The sequence below is a fragment of the Trachypithecus francoisi genome, unplaced genomic scaffold (assembly GCF_009764315.1).
Source record: "Trachypithecus francoisi isolate TF-2019V2 unplaced genomic scaffold, Tfra_2.0 Lachesis_group20, whole genome shotgun sequence".
Classification (NCBI taxonomy): Eukaryota; Metazoa; Chordata; class Mammalia; order Primates; family Cercopithecidae; genus Trachypithecus; species Trachypithecus francoisi.
The window spans coordinates 34,632,380-34,650,276 of NW_022681466.1; the positions used below are offsets into that span (position 1 = coordinate 34,632,380).

At 39.5% G+C, this 17,897-nt stretch overlaps 1 protein-coding gene across 1 annotated transcript in view; it reads left to right on the forward strand.

The window, feature by feature from the left end:
- VMP1 (vacuole membrane protein 1) overlaps positions 1-17,897 on the forward strand; it is a 144,912-nt gene that overhangs the window by 23,400 nt on the left and 103,615 nt on the right. Inside the window, exons 2-5 of the mRNA XM_033183714.1 lie at positions 1,804-1,905; positions 6,336-6,471; positions 8,280-8,370; positions 9,615-9,725. Coding sequence (XP_033039605.1) covers positions 1,830-1,905; positions 6,336-6,471; positions 8,280-8,370; positions 9,615-9,725 — 414 coding nt within the window. The 5' untranslated portion in view covers positions 1,804-1,829. The remainder of the gene's footprint in view (positions 1-1,803; positions 1,906-6,335; positions 6,472-8,279; positions 8,371-9,614; positions 9,726-17,897) is intronic.

A 17,897-nucleotide genomic window follows, 5' to 3' on the forward strand; every position in this document is an offset into this window, starting at 1 on the left:
TGCCTTGGCCTCCCAAAGTGCTGGGATTACAGGCATGAGCCACCTCACCCAGCCTATTATCTGTCTTTTTTACTATAACCATCCTAACAGGTATGAGATTGTATCTCATTGTGGTTTAATTTGCATTTCCTTGATGGCTGAAGATGATAGACATCTTTTTATGTACTTATTAACGATTTGTTTATCTTTGGAGAAATATCTGTGCAGCTCCTCTCTGTTTATTAATTGGATTATTTGCTTTTTATTACTGAGTTGTAAGAGTTTGCAGTCCAGGTACATGCATCTTATGAAATATATGTGATTTGTGAATACTTTCCCCTGTGGGTTGTATTTATTTTCACTTTCTTTCTTTTTTTTTTTTTTTTTTTTTAAGCAGGGTCTCCCTCTTGCCCAGGCTATAATGCAGTGGCACAGTCATACCTCACTGTAGCCTTGAACCCCAGAGCCCAAGCAATCCTCCCACCTCAGCCTCCTGAGCAACTAGAACTACAGGCATGGGTCATCACTCCTGGCTATTTTATTTATCGTATGTAGAGATGAGATTTCACTGTGTAGCCCAGACTGGCCTCAAACTCCTGACCTCAAGCGATCACGCCACCTTGGCCTCCCAAAGCGCTAGGATTATAGGCATGAGCCACCGCACCTGGCCCCAGTTGTCTTTTTATAAGTGTCTGGGCAAGTTTTAATATTGTATTAAGGACTCAGCGTTTTAGCCTTTTATTGAGCATTTTAGCCTTTTATTGAAGTGATATACTTTTTGAGTGAAAGTTTTGCTTTACTAACACCTGAAGAATGATACAATCACAGGCATTCTGGTTTTTATTATATGTTGTATTACAGTGATTTAAAGTAGAAGCACTGATATCTGTAGTATGAAGCATGTTATAAATAAAGTACATTTAACTATCTTAAACATTTCAAAAAAAATTTTTTTTTGCCCATATCATTTTATTCAGTAGAATTGTTTCCTAAATAAAACTGGTCTATGGCCGGGCGCGGTGGCTCAAGCCTGTAATTCCAGCACTTTGGGAGGCCGAGATGGGCGGATCACGAGGTCAGGAGATTGAGACCATCCTGGCTAACACGGCGAAACCCCGTCTCTACTAAAAAATACAAAAAAAAAAAAAACAAAAAACTAGCCGGGCGAGGTGGCGGGCGCCTGTAGTCCCAGCTACTTGGGAGGCTGAGGCAGGAGAATGGCGTAAACCTGGGAGGCGGAGCTTGCAGTGAGCTGAGATCCGGCCACTGCACTCCAGCCTGGGCGACAGAGCGAGACTCCGTCTCAAAAAAAAAAAAAAACTGGTCTATGATCTTAGATTTATGTATCAACATTTGCAGCATCTTTCATAGTATATTCTATTTTTATATAATAATATTAAAGGAAATATGAAAGAAAATGGTAAAAAGGTAAACATGATAAGATTAATTCTGAGTACATAGTAGTATGATATTAAATTGTAAATTAGAAAGATATTAGACCTTCTAGTGTGTTAACATTTGGAGGTGCTAATGCTTGATATCCTCCTTCTGTGGACAAATTACCTCCAAATTTCAATCTGGAAAATCCCTGAAATAACTACTAGGAAAAGGTTTACAACGATATGGCTTTTATATTTTTACTATTTGTATTGGAATATCTATATAAATTGTTCAAAGTTTGGTTATAAAAGAAAAAAGTGTAAACACGTCATACATATCGTATGGGTTATTACTGTGATGTTATTCCTGTATTCAGTTTTATTCAGTCATGGCTACACAGCAGAAGTTTGTAACGTATTGCTGGATTTTATTTTGCTGTATTAGCTCCTCAAGAGTTACTGATCTATGAAATGGCAGAGAATGGAAAAAATTGTGACCAGAGACGTGTAGCAATGAACAAGGAACAACATAATGGAAATTTCACAGGTAAATTTTGATGGTTTGGAGGGAGGAGTGCTATGGGTTTAAATGATATAGTTTTCATTGGAATAAAATAGAGATATATTACTTCTTGTATTTTTAATCTTATATTAATATCTTCTTAGTAAATTAAATTATGGGTCAGTCAGGGCCTGTAAGGTGATTTTTCACAGTGATGGCAGAAGCAGCCTGGCTACAATCACATAAACAGTGTTCCAGGTGCAAGATTACTTGTTAATCTTATGGTATGGTCAGTGTTTATTTGGCTTTGCTCAGTGCTCAATTTTATTGTGCTATTTTGTAATTCTAGAAGTAGATTATAAACTTACTACACTGTTCTTTTTTTTTTTTTTTTTTGAGACATAGTCTGGCTCTGCCGCCCAGACTGGAGTGCAGTGGCCGGATCTCAGCTCACTGCAAGCTCCACCTCCCGGGTTCACGCCATTCTCCTGCCTCAGCCTCTGGAGTAGCTGGGACTACAGGCGCCGCCACCTCGCCCGGCAAGTTTTTTGTATTTTTTTTAGTAGAGACGGGGTTTCACCGTGTTAACCAGGATGGTCTCGATCTCCTGACCTCGTGATCCGCCCGTCTCGGCCTCCCAAAGTGCTGGGATTACAGACTTGAGCCACCACGCCCGGCTACACTGTTCTTAAGTATACAGTTAAATGTGTTAGTTAACAAAAAAGTTAGAATGTGAATATCATTTAAAAATTTATTTTAAAATTATAGTTTGAGATGAATAAACTTGTATTTTAGCCAAATTGGAATTTGTGGTAAATTTCAGTGTATTTGACTCCTGTTTATACAGTTGCACTGAAAATGATGACCTTTATTAATATGGATGATTTAAGTAGAAACTTTCCTTCATGCATTTAAAGGAAAATGAAAGAAAAGTTTTTCTTTTCTAGTAATCATGCTGTTGTTTTTTAGCTTTTGAATTGTTTGACATCTCAAACACATTGCAAATAATACTCTAGTGTGGCAGTATTTTCACAGCAATTCTCCTCTTTTAGAGGAAGTGCAAGCTATCTGAAATAGTAGTTTTCATTTGTTTGTTTGTTTGTTTGTTTGAGACGGAGTCTCGCTCTGTCACCAGGCTGGAGTGTAATGGTGCATTCTCGGCTCACTGCAACGTCCGCCTCCCGGGTTCAAGCAATTCTCCTGCCTCAGCCTCCCGAGTAACTGGAATTAAAGGCATGCGCCACCACACCCAGCCAATTTTTGTATTTTTAGTAGAGATGGTGTTTCACCATGTTGGCCAGGGTGAACTCCTGACCTCAGGTGGTCCACCCGCCTTGGCCTCCCAAAGTGCTGGGATTACAGGCGTGAGCCACCGCGCCCGGCCTCATTTGTTTGTTTTAATCACCGTATTGCCTTGCGGACGACATTTTGCAGCACTGATCTGACTTTTGGGTTACTTTGGTTATCAATAAACTTGACAATTTCACCAAGAGTTTCAGGATTCCAAGATGGGCATTGCATACATCATAGTGTCTTCCCATTAGGAGCTTTTTTGTGTGCTATTTTTTTCTTTCCTTTTAGCGAGCACATATGTTTGTATATTCTTCCTCTACTGCTCACCCCATTGGAATTTAAAATTAACATTAGCAGGTCACACTTACTCTTTTGTACCATGTATTTTTTACTTAACATTTTAGGGCCGGGCGCGGTGGCTCAAACCTGTAATCCCAGCACTTTGGGAGGCCGAGACGGGCGGATCACGAGGTCAGGAGATTGAGACCATCCTGGCTAACCCCGTGAAACCCCCTCTCTACTAAAAAATACAAAAAACTAGCTGGGCGAGGTGGCGGGCTTCTGTAGTCCCAGCTACTCGGGAGACTGAGGCAGGAGAATGGCGTAAACCCGGGAGGTGGAGCTTGCAGTGAGCTGAGATCCGGCCACTGCACTCCAGCCTGGGTGACAGAGCGAGACTCTGTCTCAAAAAAAAAAAAAAATTAAAAACATTTTAGAGATTGTGCTATAACTGTACATGAAAAACTTATTCTTAGGCTAGGCGTGGTGATTCACGCCTATAATCCCAACACTTTGAGAGGCCAAGGCGGGAGGATCTCTTGAGCCCAGGAGTTTGAGACCAGCCAGGGCAACACAGGGAAACCTCATCTCTACAAAATATTTTAAAAATTTGCTGGATGTGATCATATGCACCTGAAGTTCTAGCTAGCTACTGGAAAAACTAAGGTGAGAGGATCGCTTGAGCCCACAAGGCTGCAGTGAGCTGTGATCACACCACTGCACTCCACGCTGGGTGACAGAGCAAGACCCTGTCTCAAAAAAAAAGAAGTATTTTTTATTATGACTGCTTAGTTTTTCTTTCCATTTAATGAGTGTGCCATACTTTAATCACTCTTCTGTCCTCTATTGGTAATATGTAGCTTATTGATTATTTTTTGCCAATACAAATAATGCTGCGGTGAATGAAGTTGTGCAAGTCATTTCACCTTATACCTAATCATTCCTAGAAATAGAATTACCAATTTACAGTGTATATGCATTTTGTGCCAGGCCTGGTGGCTCACACCTGTAATCCTAGCACTTTGGGAGGCCAAGATGGGGATCACTTGAGGTTAGGAGTTTGAAACTAGCCTGGCCAACATGGTGAAACCTCATCTCTACTGAAAATACCAAAAAAACTAGCCGGGCGTGGTGGCAGATGCCTGTGATCCCAGCTACTCAGGAAGCTCAGGCAGGAGAACCGCTTTAACCAGGGAGGTGGAGGTTGCAGTGAGCCGAGATCGTGCTGCCACGTGCACCCCAGACTGGGCAACAGAATGAGACCCTGTCTCATTAAAAAAAGCATTTTGTAATTTCAATGGATGGTGACAATTAATAGCTAACCTTAATTGGACACTTACTAAGTGTTAAACTCTTCTGAGAACTTTACATATATGATCTCATTTAATCCTTACAAGGATCCTGAAAAGTACTATTTTCAGTACTTCTGTGTACTTTGTGTACACAAGTACTATTGTGATCCCCATTTTACAGAAGAGAAAACTGAGACACAAACATCAAATTACTAGTAGAAGGCAGAGCCAGGTTTAGAACCAACTAGTTTGCCTCAGCATTTTGTGATCTAAACCACTTTGTTCTATAATATGATCTTAGGTTGATAGAATGCCCTTCATAGAAGGTGGACCAATTTAGACTTACTTCAGTAATTTTCCCCAAATCTATAGCTCTTTCCCAAATTCAACTGCTGGAATTTTCAGTACCATTTCTTTAGGACATCCTCTACAAAAGGTTCTGATGTTTATCAAGGCAGGGAGTTGGTTTTGCCTCAGTTGTTCTCTAGGTAACACTCCTTAAGAAATGGCAACTATAATATAGTAGCCCCCCTTATCCATGAGGGATACATTTCATGACCCCTAGTGGATATAGGAAAAACACTGTGTTGTTCTGTATATAGTAATGGGGTAACATATATAGCGCGGATGTACTAAATAAAGGGATGAATCAGGTCTTGGGCTGGATGGAGCAGGACTGGTGAGATTTTATTACACTACTCAGAACAGATACATTGTAAAACTTAGGAGCTTGGCTGCAGTAGCTCACACCTGTAATTCCAGCACTTTGGGAGGCCAAAGTGGGAGGATCGTTTGAGGCTAGGAGTTTCAGATGAGCCCAGGCAAAGTAGGGAGACTGCGTCTCCACAAAAACCAAAAATATTAGCTGAGTGTGGTGGTACACACCTGTAGTCGTAGCTACTTGGGAGGCTGAGGTGGGAGGATCACTTGACCCCAGGAGTTGGAGATTAAAGTGAGCTGTGATTATGCCACTGCATTCCAGCCTGGGCAAAAGAATGGAGACCCTGTCTCTTAAAAAAAATAAAAATAAATTTAAAACAATAAAACTTATGAATTGCTTATTTTCAGAATTTTCCATGTAATATTTTCAGACCATAGTTGACCACGTGTTACTGAAACTGTGGATAAGGGGGAACTACTGTGATTCATCTCCTTTCCATGCTGAGTTTGGACTAGTTGCCTTTTTTTTTTTTTTTTTTTGAGACCAGAGTCTCATTCTGTCACCCAGGCTGGTCTGCAGTGGCACACTCTCAGTTTGCTGCAACCTCTGCCTCCCAGGTTCAAGGGATTCTTGTGCTTCAGACTCCCTAGTAGCTGGGATTACAGGCGCATACCATCATGCCCTGCTAATTTTTGTATTATTAGTAGAGACGGAGTTTCACCATGTTAGCCAGGCTGGTCTTGAACTACTGAGCTCAAGTGATCCTCCCTCCTCAGCCTCCCAAAGTGCTGAGATTATAGGTACTACCAGTTGCCATTTCATAAGACTCTAGGACTTGCTGTTAGTTGTTATTTGGGAAATAAACAAAACTCTTTTCATCTAAAGTGATTGAAGAGAATAAGCATAAATGTTAGAAATTCTGTTTTAATCTCTGCACTATTGCTTTTCAGACCCCTCTTCAGTGAATGAAAAGAAGAGGCAGGAGCGGGAAGAAAGGCAGAATATTGTCCTGTGGAGACAGCCACTGATTACCTTGCAGTATTTTTCTCTGGAAATCCTTGTAGTCTTGAAGGAATGGACCTCAAAGTAAAGGGTCTTCTCCCACTGCCTTTTGCATACACCTCATTTACTCCTTTAAAAAATCATCAGTAATCTTTTACTTTCTGCCCTCTACTCCATCAAAATAGATTAATTACCTTTAGAATATTACCATAGGAACATATTTATTCTTCTTTCTTTATGTTGAAGAAAAATAGATTAGGGAAAGACATTGCTATATGCTGTTTGCTTACTGGATTATCACAGTTTTCTACTGTGTTTTCATGTTGAATCTGCAATGGAGAGCACTGAAAAATATGATGTTTATTTTCTCTCCTGATTTTACCATCAGGAGAAATCAGGCCTGTGTAATTTAGATACACTGATTCTTTAGCAGGACAAGGTTCAGCATACGTGGCAGTTTTACTGATAGTTTGAGCCAATGAAAAAGGACTCTGCCATGGAAATGTGTTCTGTCTTTAAATTTAGCACTTGTAAGCCCTGTTCCAAGTACCATAAAGAACAAGTTGAACTTTTACGTGCCTTATCTTCTTGCATGCCCTTCCAAGTTATTATCTGTACTATTATCTTAACATTTTTATTGTACTAAGAGTTTATAAAGTATTTTGTAACATTTTCAGCTGATTTTGATCCTTAGGGCAACTCCATAAAGAAGGTAAAACAAGTATATCATTATAAACATTTTAGGCCAGGAGTGGTGGCTCATGCCTGTAATCCCAGCACTTTGGGAGGCCGAGGTGGGTGGATCACCTGAGGTCAGTAGTTAGAGACCAGCCTGGCCAACATGGTGAAATCCCATCTCTACTAAAAATACAAAAATTAGTCAGGCATGGTGGCATGTGTCTATAGTCCCAGCTACTCAGGAGGCTGAGGCAAGAGGATCACTTGAATGTGGGAGGCAGAGGTTGCAGTGAACTGAGATTGCACCACTACACTCCAGCCTGGGCAACAGAGCGAGACTGTCTCAAAGAAAAAAAAAAAAAAAGTTAGCCCGTTGTGGTAGTGCACGCCTGTAATCCCAGATACTCAGGAGGCTGAGGCAGGAGAATCATTTGAACCCAGGAGGTTGAAGTGAGCCAAGATCACGCCACTGCACTCCAGCCTGGGTGACAGCAAGACCCTGTCTCTGAAAAAAAGAAACAAAGGCCGGGCGTGGTGGCTCACGGCTGTAATCCTAGCACTTTGAGGGGCCGAGGCAGGTGGATCACTAAGACAGGAGTTCGAGACCAGCCTAGCCAGCATAGTGAAACCCCGTCTCTATTAAAAATACAAAAATTATCTGGGCATGGTGGTGCGTGCCTGTAGTTCTAGCAACTTGGGAGGCTGAGGTAGGAGAATAGCTTGAACCCGGGAGGCAGAGCTTGCAATGAGCTGAGGTCACACCACAGCACTCCAGCCTGGGCAACAGAGTGAGACTCCGTCTCAAAAAAATAAATAAAAATAAGTAAATAAAGATTTTAAAAACAAGAAACAGAATCAGATCGGTTAAGTGTCTGGCCCAAAATACAACATGAAGGGTCTCTGACCCAGGTCCTCTGACTTGAAGGCCAGTGCTCTTTCTATTATACTATAATGCTTCTCCATATTATAAGTTGAGGTTTAGTAAGATCAGGCTTTGGGTAAGGAAAAGGCTACAATGGGGTTTATGATAAGAACTTGGGTTCTCTGCCTATGTGTCTTCCCTTGACCCCCTTCTGTTCCTCCAAGAGGCCATGATGTTTAAGGAAAAGAGCTCAGCTAGTTAACCTAACTGCTTCAGCAAGAAATTGTTTTGAGAATGATGAATGCTGAAAGTGAGACTGTGAGATATTTCTTTTTTTTTATTTGTTTTTAAGATTATGGCATCGTCAAAGCATTGTGGTGTCTTTTTTACTGCTGCTTGCTGTGCTTATAGCTACGTATTATGTTGAAGGAGCGCATCAACAGGTGAGAGGTCGAGCAGTTCTGTTTCTAGTCTTGCACATTCTAATTCTCTAATCCCAGTTTCAAATGGGATGAATGTGGGTTTTATAGAATTTCTACCCTCAACATTATCTCATAACTAGTATCTCAAACGTTTTACTTTTAAAGACATACATTAAAAATATTCTTGTGATGTTTTATGGCTGCTGAGCATTTATATTTGGTGTATGTGATTCCTTTTACCTTCAAAGATTTTTTTTTTTTAAGACAGAGTCTCGCTCTGTCACCCAGGCTGGAGCGCAGAGTCGCGATATAAGCTCACTGCAACCTCTGCCTCCTGGGTTCAAGCAATCCTCCTGCCATAGCCTCCCAAGTAGCCGGGATTACAGGCGCCTGCCACCACACCCAGCTAATTTTTTTGTACTTTCGTAGAGATGGGGTTTCACCATGTTGGCCAGGCTGGTCTCAAACTCCTGACCTCAGGTGATCTGCCTGCCTTGGCCTCCAAAAATGCTGGGATTACAGGCCACTCTGCCTGGCCCTACCTTCAAAGACTTAAATGTAACTTTCCTGAAGGTTTTCAGTTACAGCAGCATGAATCCGTTAATCACTGCCAAAGTTTTCTTATTTTCTCTAACATATTTTTGTGACCCATCCAAATAGGGAGGCCTCTCATCCAAAGTTGATGATTACTTTTTATTTATATAAAAAGACAGGTTCATTTGCCTGTAGTCTACAAGTACAACATTACTGATGGGAAAATGGAATGCTTTGTTAGCCTCTTTTGTTAAAATAGCAAAACATTAATGTATTTTAACAGGAAATGGTTCTAGAATGGTAATTTAAAGCAGTTTACTGCCAATCACAGAAATGGCTCAGAATGGTATTTTAAAACAGTTTACTGCCAATCACAGAGAAGTTTTTATAGTTCTAAAAGCATTTATTTTAAATATATCTAAAATATCCTCAAATTATCTTATTCATAATTTGCTTTTTCCTGTGTCCTGTAAATAGTAGGACTTTAAAGGTTTAGAAACAAAGCTTTTATTAAAGGTTTAGAAATAAGATCTTTATTCCAGTTAGATGAATCTTTTTGTCATCTTTGCCATTGTATATTAAACAAATTAGGCCTGAAGGGTTTTTAATCGTATTAGTTTTTTCCTATTTGAAACTTATTTTAGTTGGTTTATTCAATTTTGATGATAGTTTATAAATACCGCATTTCTGTATAGAGAATTCACGTTTTTCACCTCATCCCTTTTTTTCAGTATGTGCAACGTATAGAGAAACAGTTTCTTTTGTATGCCTACTGGATAGGCTTAGGAATTTTGTCTTCTGTTGGGCTTGGAACAGGGCTGCACACCTTTCTGCTTTACCTGGTAAGAATAATTTTATTTTAATAAGCAAAAATGAGATTTCCTATCTTTTTATTGGTGCTTTTACTTCAGAAATAAAAATTCTAAGATTTGTTTTAATTACCTTTGTGTTTTGTAAGCATTCTGATCCTCCAATCAGTGCTTTAAGTTTGACTTAGAGTTCTGTTTTATTTTTCCTTTGGGGTTAGTATTTAAAAAGTAAAGAGAAAACCCCAGTTAAGCAGATAAGGTTGTTTATTTAAATTAGTTTAGCCTGGAAGGTTTTTCTTTTCCTTCTAGATGTAATTGCTTAAGCAATTATTTTAATAAATGAAGTCCATTTAAATATACAAAATTCTATGTGAGAAATGATGTCTTCCCTTACATCCTCTAACATCATATACACACTTGGATATTTATTTTGGTATTCTTATTGAATGTAATTGATGGAGTATTAACATGTAGAACTAAATGCTTTCTTAAGCCTTTGAACCAAAGTATAAAAAGTGCCCCTTCTAGGCTGGGCACGGTGGCTCACGCCTGTAATCCCAGCACTTTGGGAGGCTGAGGCGGGCGGATCATGAGGTCAGGAGATCAAGACCATCCTGGCTAACACGGTGAAACCCTGTCTCTACTAAAAATACAAAAAATTAACTGGACGTTGTGGCGGGTACCTGTAGTCCCAGCTACTCGGGAGGCTGAGGCAAGAGAATGACGTGAACCCGGGAGGCAGAGCTTGCAGTGAGCCAAGATCGCACCACTGCACTCTAGCCTGGGCAGCAGAGCGAGACTCTGTCTCAAAAAAAAAAAAAAGTGCCCCTTCTGAATAATATTCTTTTACTAGTTGAAATAAGAGAGAATGAAGATCAATTTTCCTTTGAACATTCACAAATATACTGGAATAATGTCAGAGCTAGAACTAGGGAGAGGTTGAGTTAGATACTGAGGGCACAAAATATAAATAGGCACTTTCAGGGTCATGCAGATACAGAATGGATGAGTAAGTGCCTCATTAAATTTCGTGCCCCATGTGCCTTGGTTGTTCATGCTGTTCCTGTCCCTAGATAATAAATTGAAAACACTTCCGTATTTGAAAGCAGTTTGATCTTCATTGGGGAAAAACAGGTGAAAGGGTATCAAGCAGTACCCATTGCTGAATAAAATCCATCACTACAAGCACTTGCAATCTCTGTGCTATAATAAATTCATTTCTGAAGCAGCTACGATAAGTATTAAGGAATGATTGCTTGCCTCAGAAGGGTACTGAATTAATGATCTAACGAATGCTTTGGGAATTAATCTATATCATTTCTCCAAGTTTATGGGAGTTTAAAACTTGGAACTTTAGAATTATGTTCATGTTTGCTTGGTGATTTAACTCAAACAGGGACATAAATCCTAGGGAATTAACCCATATCACTGTTTTTCTAATAACTGCATTCATAGTAGAATAACACTACATTCACTAGTAGAGGTTGAGGGAGAGAGGAAAAGAAGGAATTACAGGTTACAGGATACTTTTCTGTTGATGTCTAGACCTGTCCTCATATTCCTTGGGAAAACCAGATGAAGAAACTTATTTGCAGCATTTAATTAATTTGGAAGCCTCTGAAAAGCAACCCAGATAGGAGATTCTGCTGAACGTCAAAAGAGATTCAAATTATGGCTCTGGCTGGGCGTGGTGGCTCACGCCTGTAATCCCAGCACTTTGGGAGGCTGAGGTGGGCGGATCACAAGGTCAGGAGATTGAGACCATCCTGGCTAACACGGTGAAACCCCGTCTCTACTAAAAATACAAAAAATTAGCCAGGTGCGGTAGCGGGCGCCTGCAGTCCCAGCTACTCAGGAGGCTGAGGCAGGAGAATGGCGTGGGCCGGGAGGCGGAGCTTGCAGTGAGCCGAGATCACGCCACTGCACTCCAGCCTGGGCGACAGAGCGAGACTCCTCTCAAAAAAAAAAAAAAAAAAAAAAAAAAATTATGGCTGATGCCTGTAATTCTAGCATTTTGCAAAGTCAAGGCGGGCTGATCACTTGAGCCTAGGAGTTTCAGTCCAGCCTGGGCAACACGTCTCTACAAAAAATACAAAAATTAGTCGGGTGTGGTGGCACAGGACTGTTAGTCTCAGCTACTCAGGAGGCTGAAGCGAGAGGATCGCTTGAGCCCAGGAGATAGGGGCTGCAGTGAGCTATGATTGCACCATGCACTCCAAACTGGGTGGCAAAGTGAGACCTTGTCCCCCCAAAAAAAAAAAAAAATTATTTTAAATGCCCTAAAGTTAAGTATATGTAAAATAGCTGGATCTGCAATTTATGAATATATAATCCTGGCTATAGTGTGGGAGATAGATTGAAGGTGGGAGAGAAAAGGAACAGTTAGGATAATCCTTATGAGAGACACAAGCTTCCTAGGATGTAATAGGAAGAATGAATAGCAAGGAGTATTTATAAAAAGAATTTGTAGAGAGAAGTCAAGCAAAATGAAGACAAAAGATGGTATAGATCTTTGATGTTTTAAAAGATTGCTCAGAATGGCAATAACGTTTGGGATGAAAAAGGACAAATTTGAGAGAAATTTTAGAAGTACAATCGAGTGTGGTAGGTTATTATGGAGGAAGAAGGAATGAAAGATAACTCTTGGATTTCCTTTTGTTTTGTTTTAATATGTTTCATGTGTATTTAAGGTATATAACATGATGTTATAAGATATATATAGTAAAATGATTACTATTATGGAAAAAATTAACATATTCTTTATCTCATGTAGTTACCATTTTTACCTTTTTAACTCCCTGTGGCAAGAGCAGCTATAATTTACTAGTTTAGCAAAAACTTTGAATACAATACATTGTTGTTAACTATAGTCCTCATAGTATATGTAGAGTACATTGGATCTTTTGACTTATTCCACCTGTATATTGGCTACTTTGTATCCTTTGATCTATATCTCCTCCCATCTCTATCTCTATAAATGAGATCTTGCAACATTTTTCTGTGTAGTTACTGGTTTTTTACTTGAGTGACTGGGTAGATTTTGATGCCATTAACTGTATAGAAAACAGTTATATGTTCACTTGTTCACATTTAATGCATATTAATTATAAGTATGTGAAAAGAGAAATTTAAAGGTATACTGTAATTGTGCTGCAAGTTAAATGAGATCTTCACTTTATCCAGGTGGGTTGCTGGTGCCCGTGGTTGAATGGAAAGAGAAGGGAAATTTATAAAGGACTAAGAATGCTTACAAGGCCGGGCGCGGTGTCTCAAGCCTGTAATCCCAGCACTTTGGGAGGCCGAGACGGGCGGATCACGAGGTCAGGAGATCGAGACCATCCTGGCTAACACGGTGAAACCCCGTCTCTACTAAAATATACAAAAAATTAGCCGGGCGAGATGGCGGGCGCCTGTAGTCCCAGCTACTCGGGAGGCTGAGGCGAGAGAATGGCGTAAACCCGGGAGGCGGAGCTTGCAGTGAGCTGAGATCCGGCCACGGCACTCCAGCCTGGGCGACAGAGCAAGACTCCGTCTCAAAAAAAAAAAAAAAAAAAAAGAATGCTTACAAAACAAAACAAAACAAAAAATTATTAGAGCTGGGCACAGTGGCTCATTCCTATGCTTCCAGTGCTTTGGGAGGCCAAGGCAGGAGGATTGCTTGAGACCATGGGTTCAAGACCAGACCTAGCAAGACCCCATTTCTAAAAAACACATAAATAAATAAAAGACAAAAATTAACTGGGTATGGTAGCATGTGCCTGTGGTCCTAGCTCCTTGGGAGGCTAAGGAGGGAGGATTGCTTGAGCTCAGAAGCTCAAGGTCACAGTGAACTATGATTGCACCACTGCACTTTAGCCTGGGAAACAGAGCGAGACCATGTCTCGAAAACAAAAATAATAACAATAATAATAATAATAGGCTTTATTGTTTAGTGTAGTTTTAGGTTTACAGAAAAAGTGAGCAGAAAAGATAGAGGGTTCCAATTCACCAAGGGTCCCTAATCCCTGGGCCACAAACCGGTACTGGTCCCTGGCCTGTTAGGAACCAGGCCACACAGCAGTAGGTGAGCCAGTAGGCTGGCAAGCAAGTGAAGTTTCATCTGTATTTGCAGCCGCTCCCTATCACTCAATTACTGCCTGAGCTTTACCTCCTGTTAGATCAGCAGCAGCATCGGATTCTCATAGGATCTTGAATCTTATTGTGAACTGAGCATACGAGGGATCTAGGTTGCATGCTCCTTATGAGAATCTAATGCCTGGTAATCTGAGGTGGAACAGTTTTATCCCAAAACCGTCCCCCACGTCCACAAGTCTATGGAAAACTTGTCTTCCACGAAACTGGTTCCTGGTGCCAAAAAGGTTGGGGACCACTGCCATACACCTTTCCCCACCACACAGTTTCCTCTATTATTAACATCTTATATTACTGTAATTTATTTGTTACAATTGAGGAACCAATACTGATACATTGTTAACTAAAACCCATAGTTTATGGGATCTGCTCTTTGTGTTATACAGGTCTATGGGTTTTGACAAACGCATAATGTCATGTGTATACCTATAGTATCATACAGAATAGTTCAGAATAGTTTCACTTTCTTAAAGATGCCCTGTGCTTCACCTGTTTTTTTCATTTCCCCAGCTGCCCCTAAACCTTTCACAACCACTGATATTTTTACTGTTTCTATAGTTTTGCCTTTTCCACAAGACACTATAGTTGGAATTACAGGGTATGATCCTTTTCTGACCGACCTTTTTAACTTTGCAATATACATTTAAGGTTTTTCTTTGTCTTTTTCTGGTTTGATACCTCATTTCCTTTCATCACTATTTAATAACATTCAACTGTATGGATGTACCACCAGTTTGTGTATCCATTCACTTATTGAAGGATATCTTGTTTGTTCCCATGTTTGGCAATTATTTTTTTAAAAACTGCTATATATATATGCTATATTTATAAATATATATAAATATATTTTCTGATAGATCATGAGTATTAATATATACTCTATTGATAGAACATGAGTATTAATTACTAATATGTGGAAAAAACTTGGCTTGTTTAAGATTGTTTGCTAACCTTATATCCTGCAACCTTGCTGTAATTGCTTAATAGTTCCAAGACTTTGTTGATGATTCCTTAGGATTTTCTGCATAGATAATTATGTCGTCTGTGAACAATGACAGTTTTTCTACCTTCCCAATCTGTATACATGTTATTGCCTTTCTTGTCTTATTGCATTGGCTAGGTTTTCAAAATAATGTTGAAGAGGAGTCATGGAAGGGCCATACTGCCTTGTTCCCAACCTTAACGGGAAAGCCTCTAGTTTCTCACCCTTAAGTATGATGTTAGCTGTAGATTTTTGTACATATTATTTACCAAGTTGAGGAAGTACCCCTCTATTCCAAGTTTGCTGAGGTTTTTATTTTTATTTTTTAATCATTAATCTGTTGGATTTTGTCCCCCAGAACCCCCTGTTTCAGATGACAGTGTCTGGAAAGCCAATATTTGACCAGGTGCGGTGGCTCACGCCTGTAATCTCTGCACTTTGGGAGGCCGAGGCGGGTGGATCACCTGAAGTCAGGAGTTTGAGACCAGCCTAACCAACATGATGAAACTAGTCTCTACTAAAAATGCAAGAAATTAGCTGGGCGTGGTGGCAGGCGCCTGTAATCCCAGCTACTCAGGAGGCTGAGGCAGGAGAATCACTTGAACCCGGGAGGTGGAGGTTGCAGTGAGCCAAGATTGCACCACTGCACTCCAGCCTGGGCAATGAGAGCAAAATTCCGTCTCAAAAAAAAAAAAAAAAAAGGCCAATATTTAAAAAAGAAATAAAGGCCGGGCATGGTGGCTCATGCCTGTAATCTCAGCACTTTGAGAGGCCAAGGAAGGATCCCTGGTTGAGACCAGGAGTTCAAGACCTGCCAGGGCAACATAATGAGACCCCATCTCTACCAGAAAAAAAAAAAAGAGAGAGAGAAGGAAAGAGAGAGATGAAAGAAAGAAGAAAAGGAAGGAAGGAAGGAAAGAAATCCAATATTTAGAAGCTTGAGGAGAAATCTGTTAAATATAAAAGAAATTTAAAGAAAAATCTAGTATATGCCATTTCTATTTAACCAAATGACCTTTAGTTCTTACACCTTTTTGATCCTGACTTCCATTTAGGATCCCCTGGGTTTAACAGGGAGAATGAAGAAGAAAGAGCATTTATAAAATTTAATTTGCAGAGAAGCAAAAGGAAAACAAAAGCTATCACTGGTCTTTATTTTTTAATTGACTGGTGGGGGTGGAAATCAGTTTGTAAGAGGTTAAGCACTACTAACAACAAAAAAGGCAAACATCATTGTCATACTCATGCTAATACTAGCTGGTCAGTTCTTTTATTTTTACTCATGTTTGGTAGCCATTTTGTGATACCCATTCTTATGTGAAGATTTTTCATCCCTACCTTACTGAACTCCAGCCATATTATTTGCTTTGACCAATGAAATGTGAGCATAAGTGATAGCTGTTGTTTGAGATCTTTGTGTTGTTTGTTATTACGTCATAACCTAACTTATCCTGACTGACAGACAGCTAACATTTATTGAATGTTTACTAGGTGGTAGGCTCTGTGAGCATCACTTTAAATGAATTATCTCACTTAGTCCTCCCAAGAGCCAAGCTAGTCAATAAACAATAGCGAGTGTAAAAATTTTAATTAATAAGTGTAAACTATTTACTTGTGAACTTTGGCAATTATAGAAAACAGTAAAATAAATCAGAAGCAAAGCAGAGTCAAAAGTTTCAAAATTTGATCTGGGTTTTTACTTAATAGAAACAATTTCAAATAATCTCTGGTTAGATTTTTTTAAGCTTATACCATTTTCTTGCTGATTAGTGATCAACAGAGTTTTATCCTTATTGGGCACTATTTCTTTTCTTTTGTATGTAGGAAATGCAGTTGTGTTTAGGATGTCCTAATTACACTTACTTACTTTCATTTTCCAGGCTTAACATAATCCCTCTCTTAGGGAAATGTGACATTCTCGTATTCTGTTTTGTGCTGATGAAACAGGCACCTCTGCCATATACCCATATAACTAACCCTCAACAAAGAGAATAAATGATCACATTGGGAGAGTAGTCTCGTGAGAAATATGGGCCTCCTTTTGACAATAGTTTGTGGTGAAAAAGAAACCAATTTTAACAGACAGAAAAAATGTAATTCATTATTTATTATGGCTGTCTTTACTGGAAATCATAACTTAAAAGTGAAATATGAAATTTTTTTTCTGAATAGGCAAAATTTCCCAATTAGGTTTTTGAAATTTGTGTTTAGAATGAATGATTCCTAGAGTGTGTAAGGTATCTTTTTTGGAAATATCATTTAGTAAATTATAATTAGTTGTGTACTAGTCACCTAAAAGACTTACTAAATTTCCTAAAATATTAGATACCTGCGTGTTTGGCTTTAAAATGGAGAATTTATCTTAAGTTTATCTGTAAACAATTTCATTTACATTTATATATTTTTTTATTTATTTATTGAGACAACATCTCGCTCTGACACCCAGGCTGGAGTGCAGTGGTGTGATCTCGGCTCACTGCAACCACCGCCTCCCGGGTTTGAGCAATTCTAGTGCCTCAGCCTCCCAAGTAGCTGGAATTACAGGTGTGTACCACCACGCCCAGCTAATAGTATTTTTAGTAGAGACAGGATTTTGCCATGTTGGCCAGGCTGGTCTTGAACTCCTGGCCTCAGGTGATTCACCTGCCTCAGCCTCCCAAAGTGCTGAGATTACAGGCGTGAGTCAATATGCCTGGCAATATCTTAGAAGTCCTCATCACTTCTTTAAATGTTACAAGTAAAAGTTAGTGTTTATTTGATCATTAAATTTAATGAAAATCATCAGGGAAAAATTACTAACCATTAAGTTTTGTAAATTGGTTTGAGTAAAGTGTGAATTGAGTAATTTGCAGAGACCAAGTACCTAGCCCAGAGGGACAAGTTAAGATACTGTTTATGCAGGAATAGTGGTTGCTAACCAGAAAGGAGGAGATGAAGGGGAAGTAAATAAATTTTTTCTGCCCATGTATTATGTGTTGGTTGGGCTACTGGGTTACTTGGTTTGTTCTATTAATTTTAATAGTTAAAAAGTGGGTTTCAGGAGGCCTGTTAGTTTCCCAAAGCACTATACTTGTTCTATATCATTGCAAATA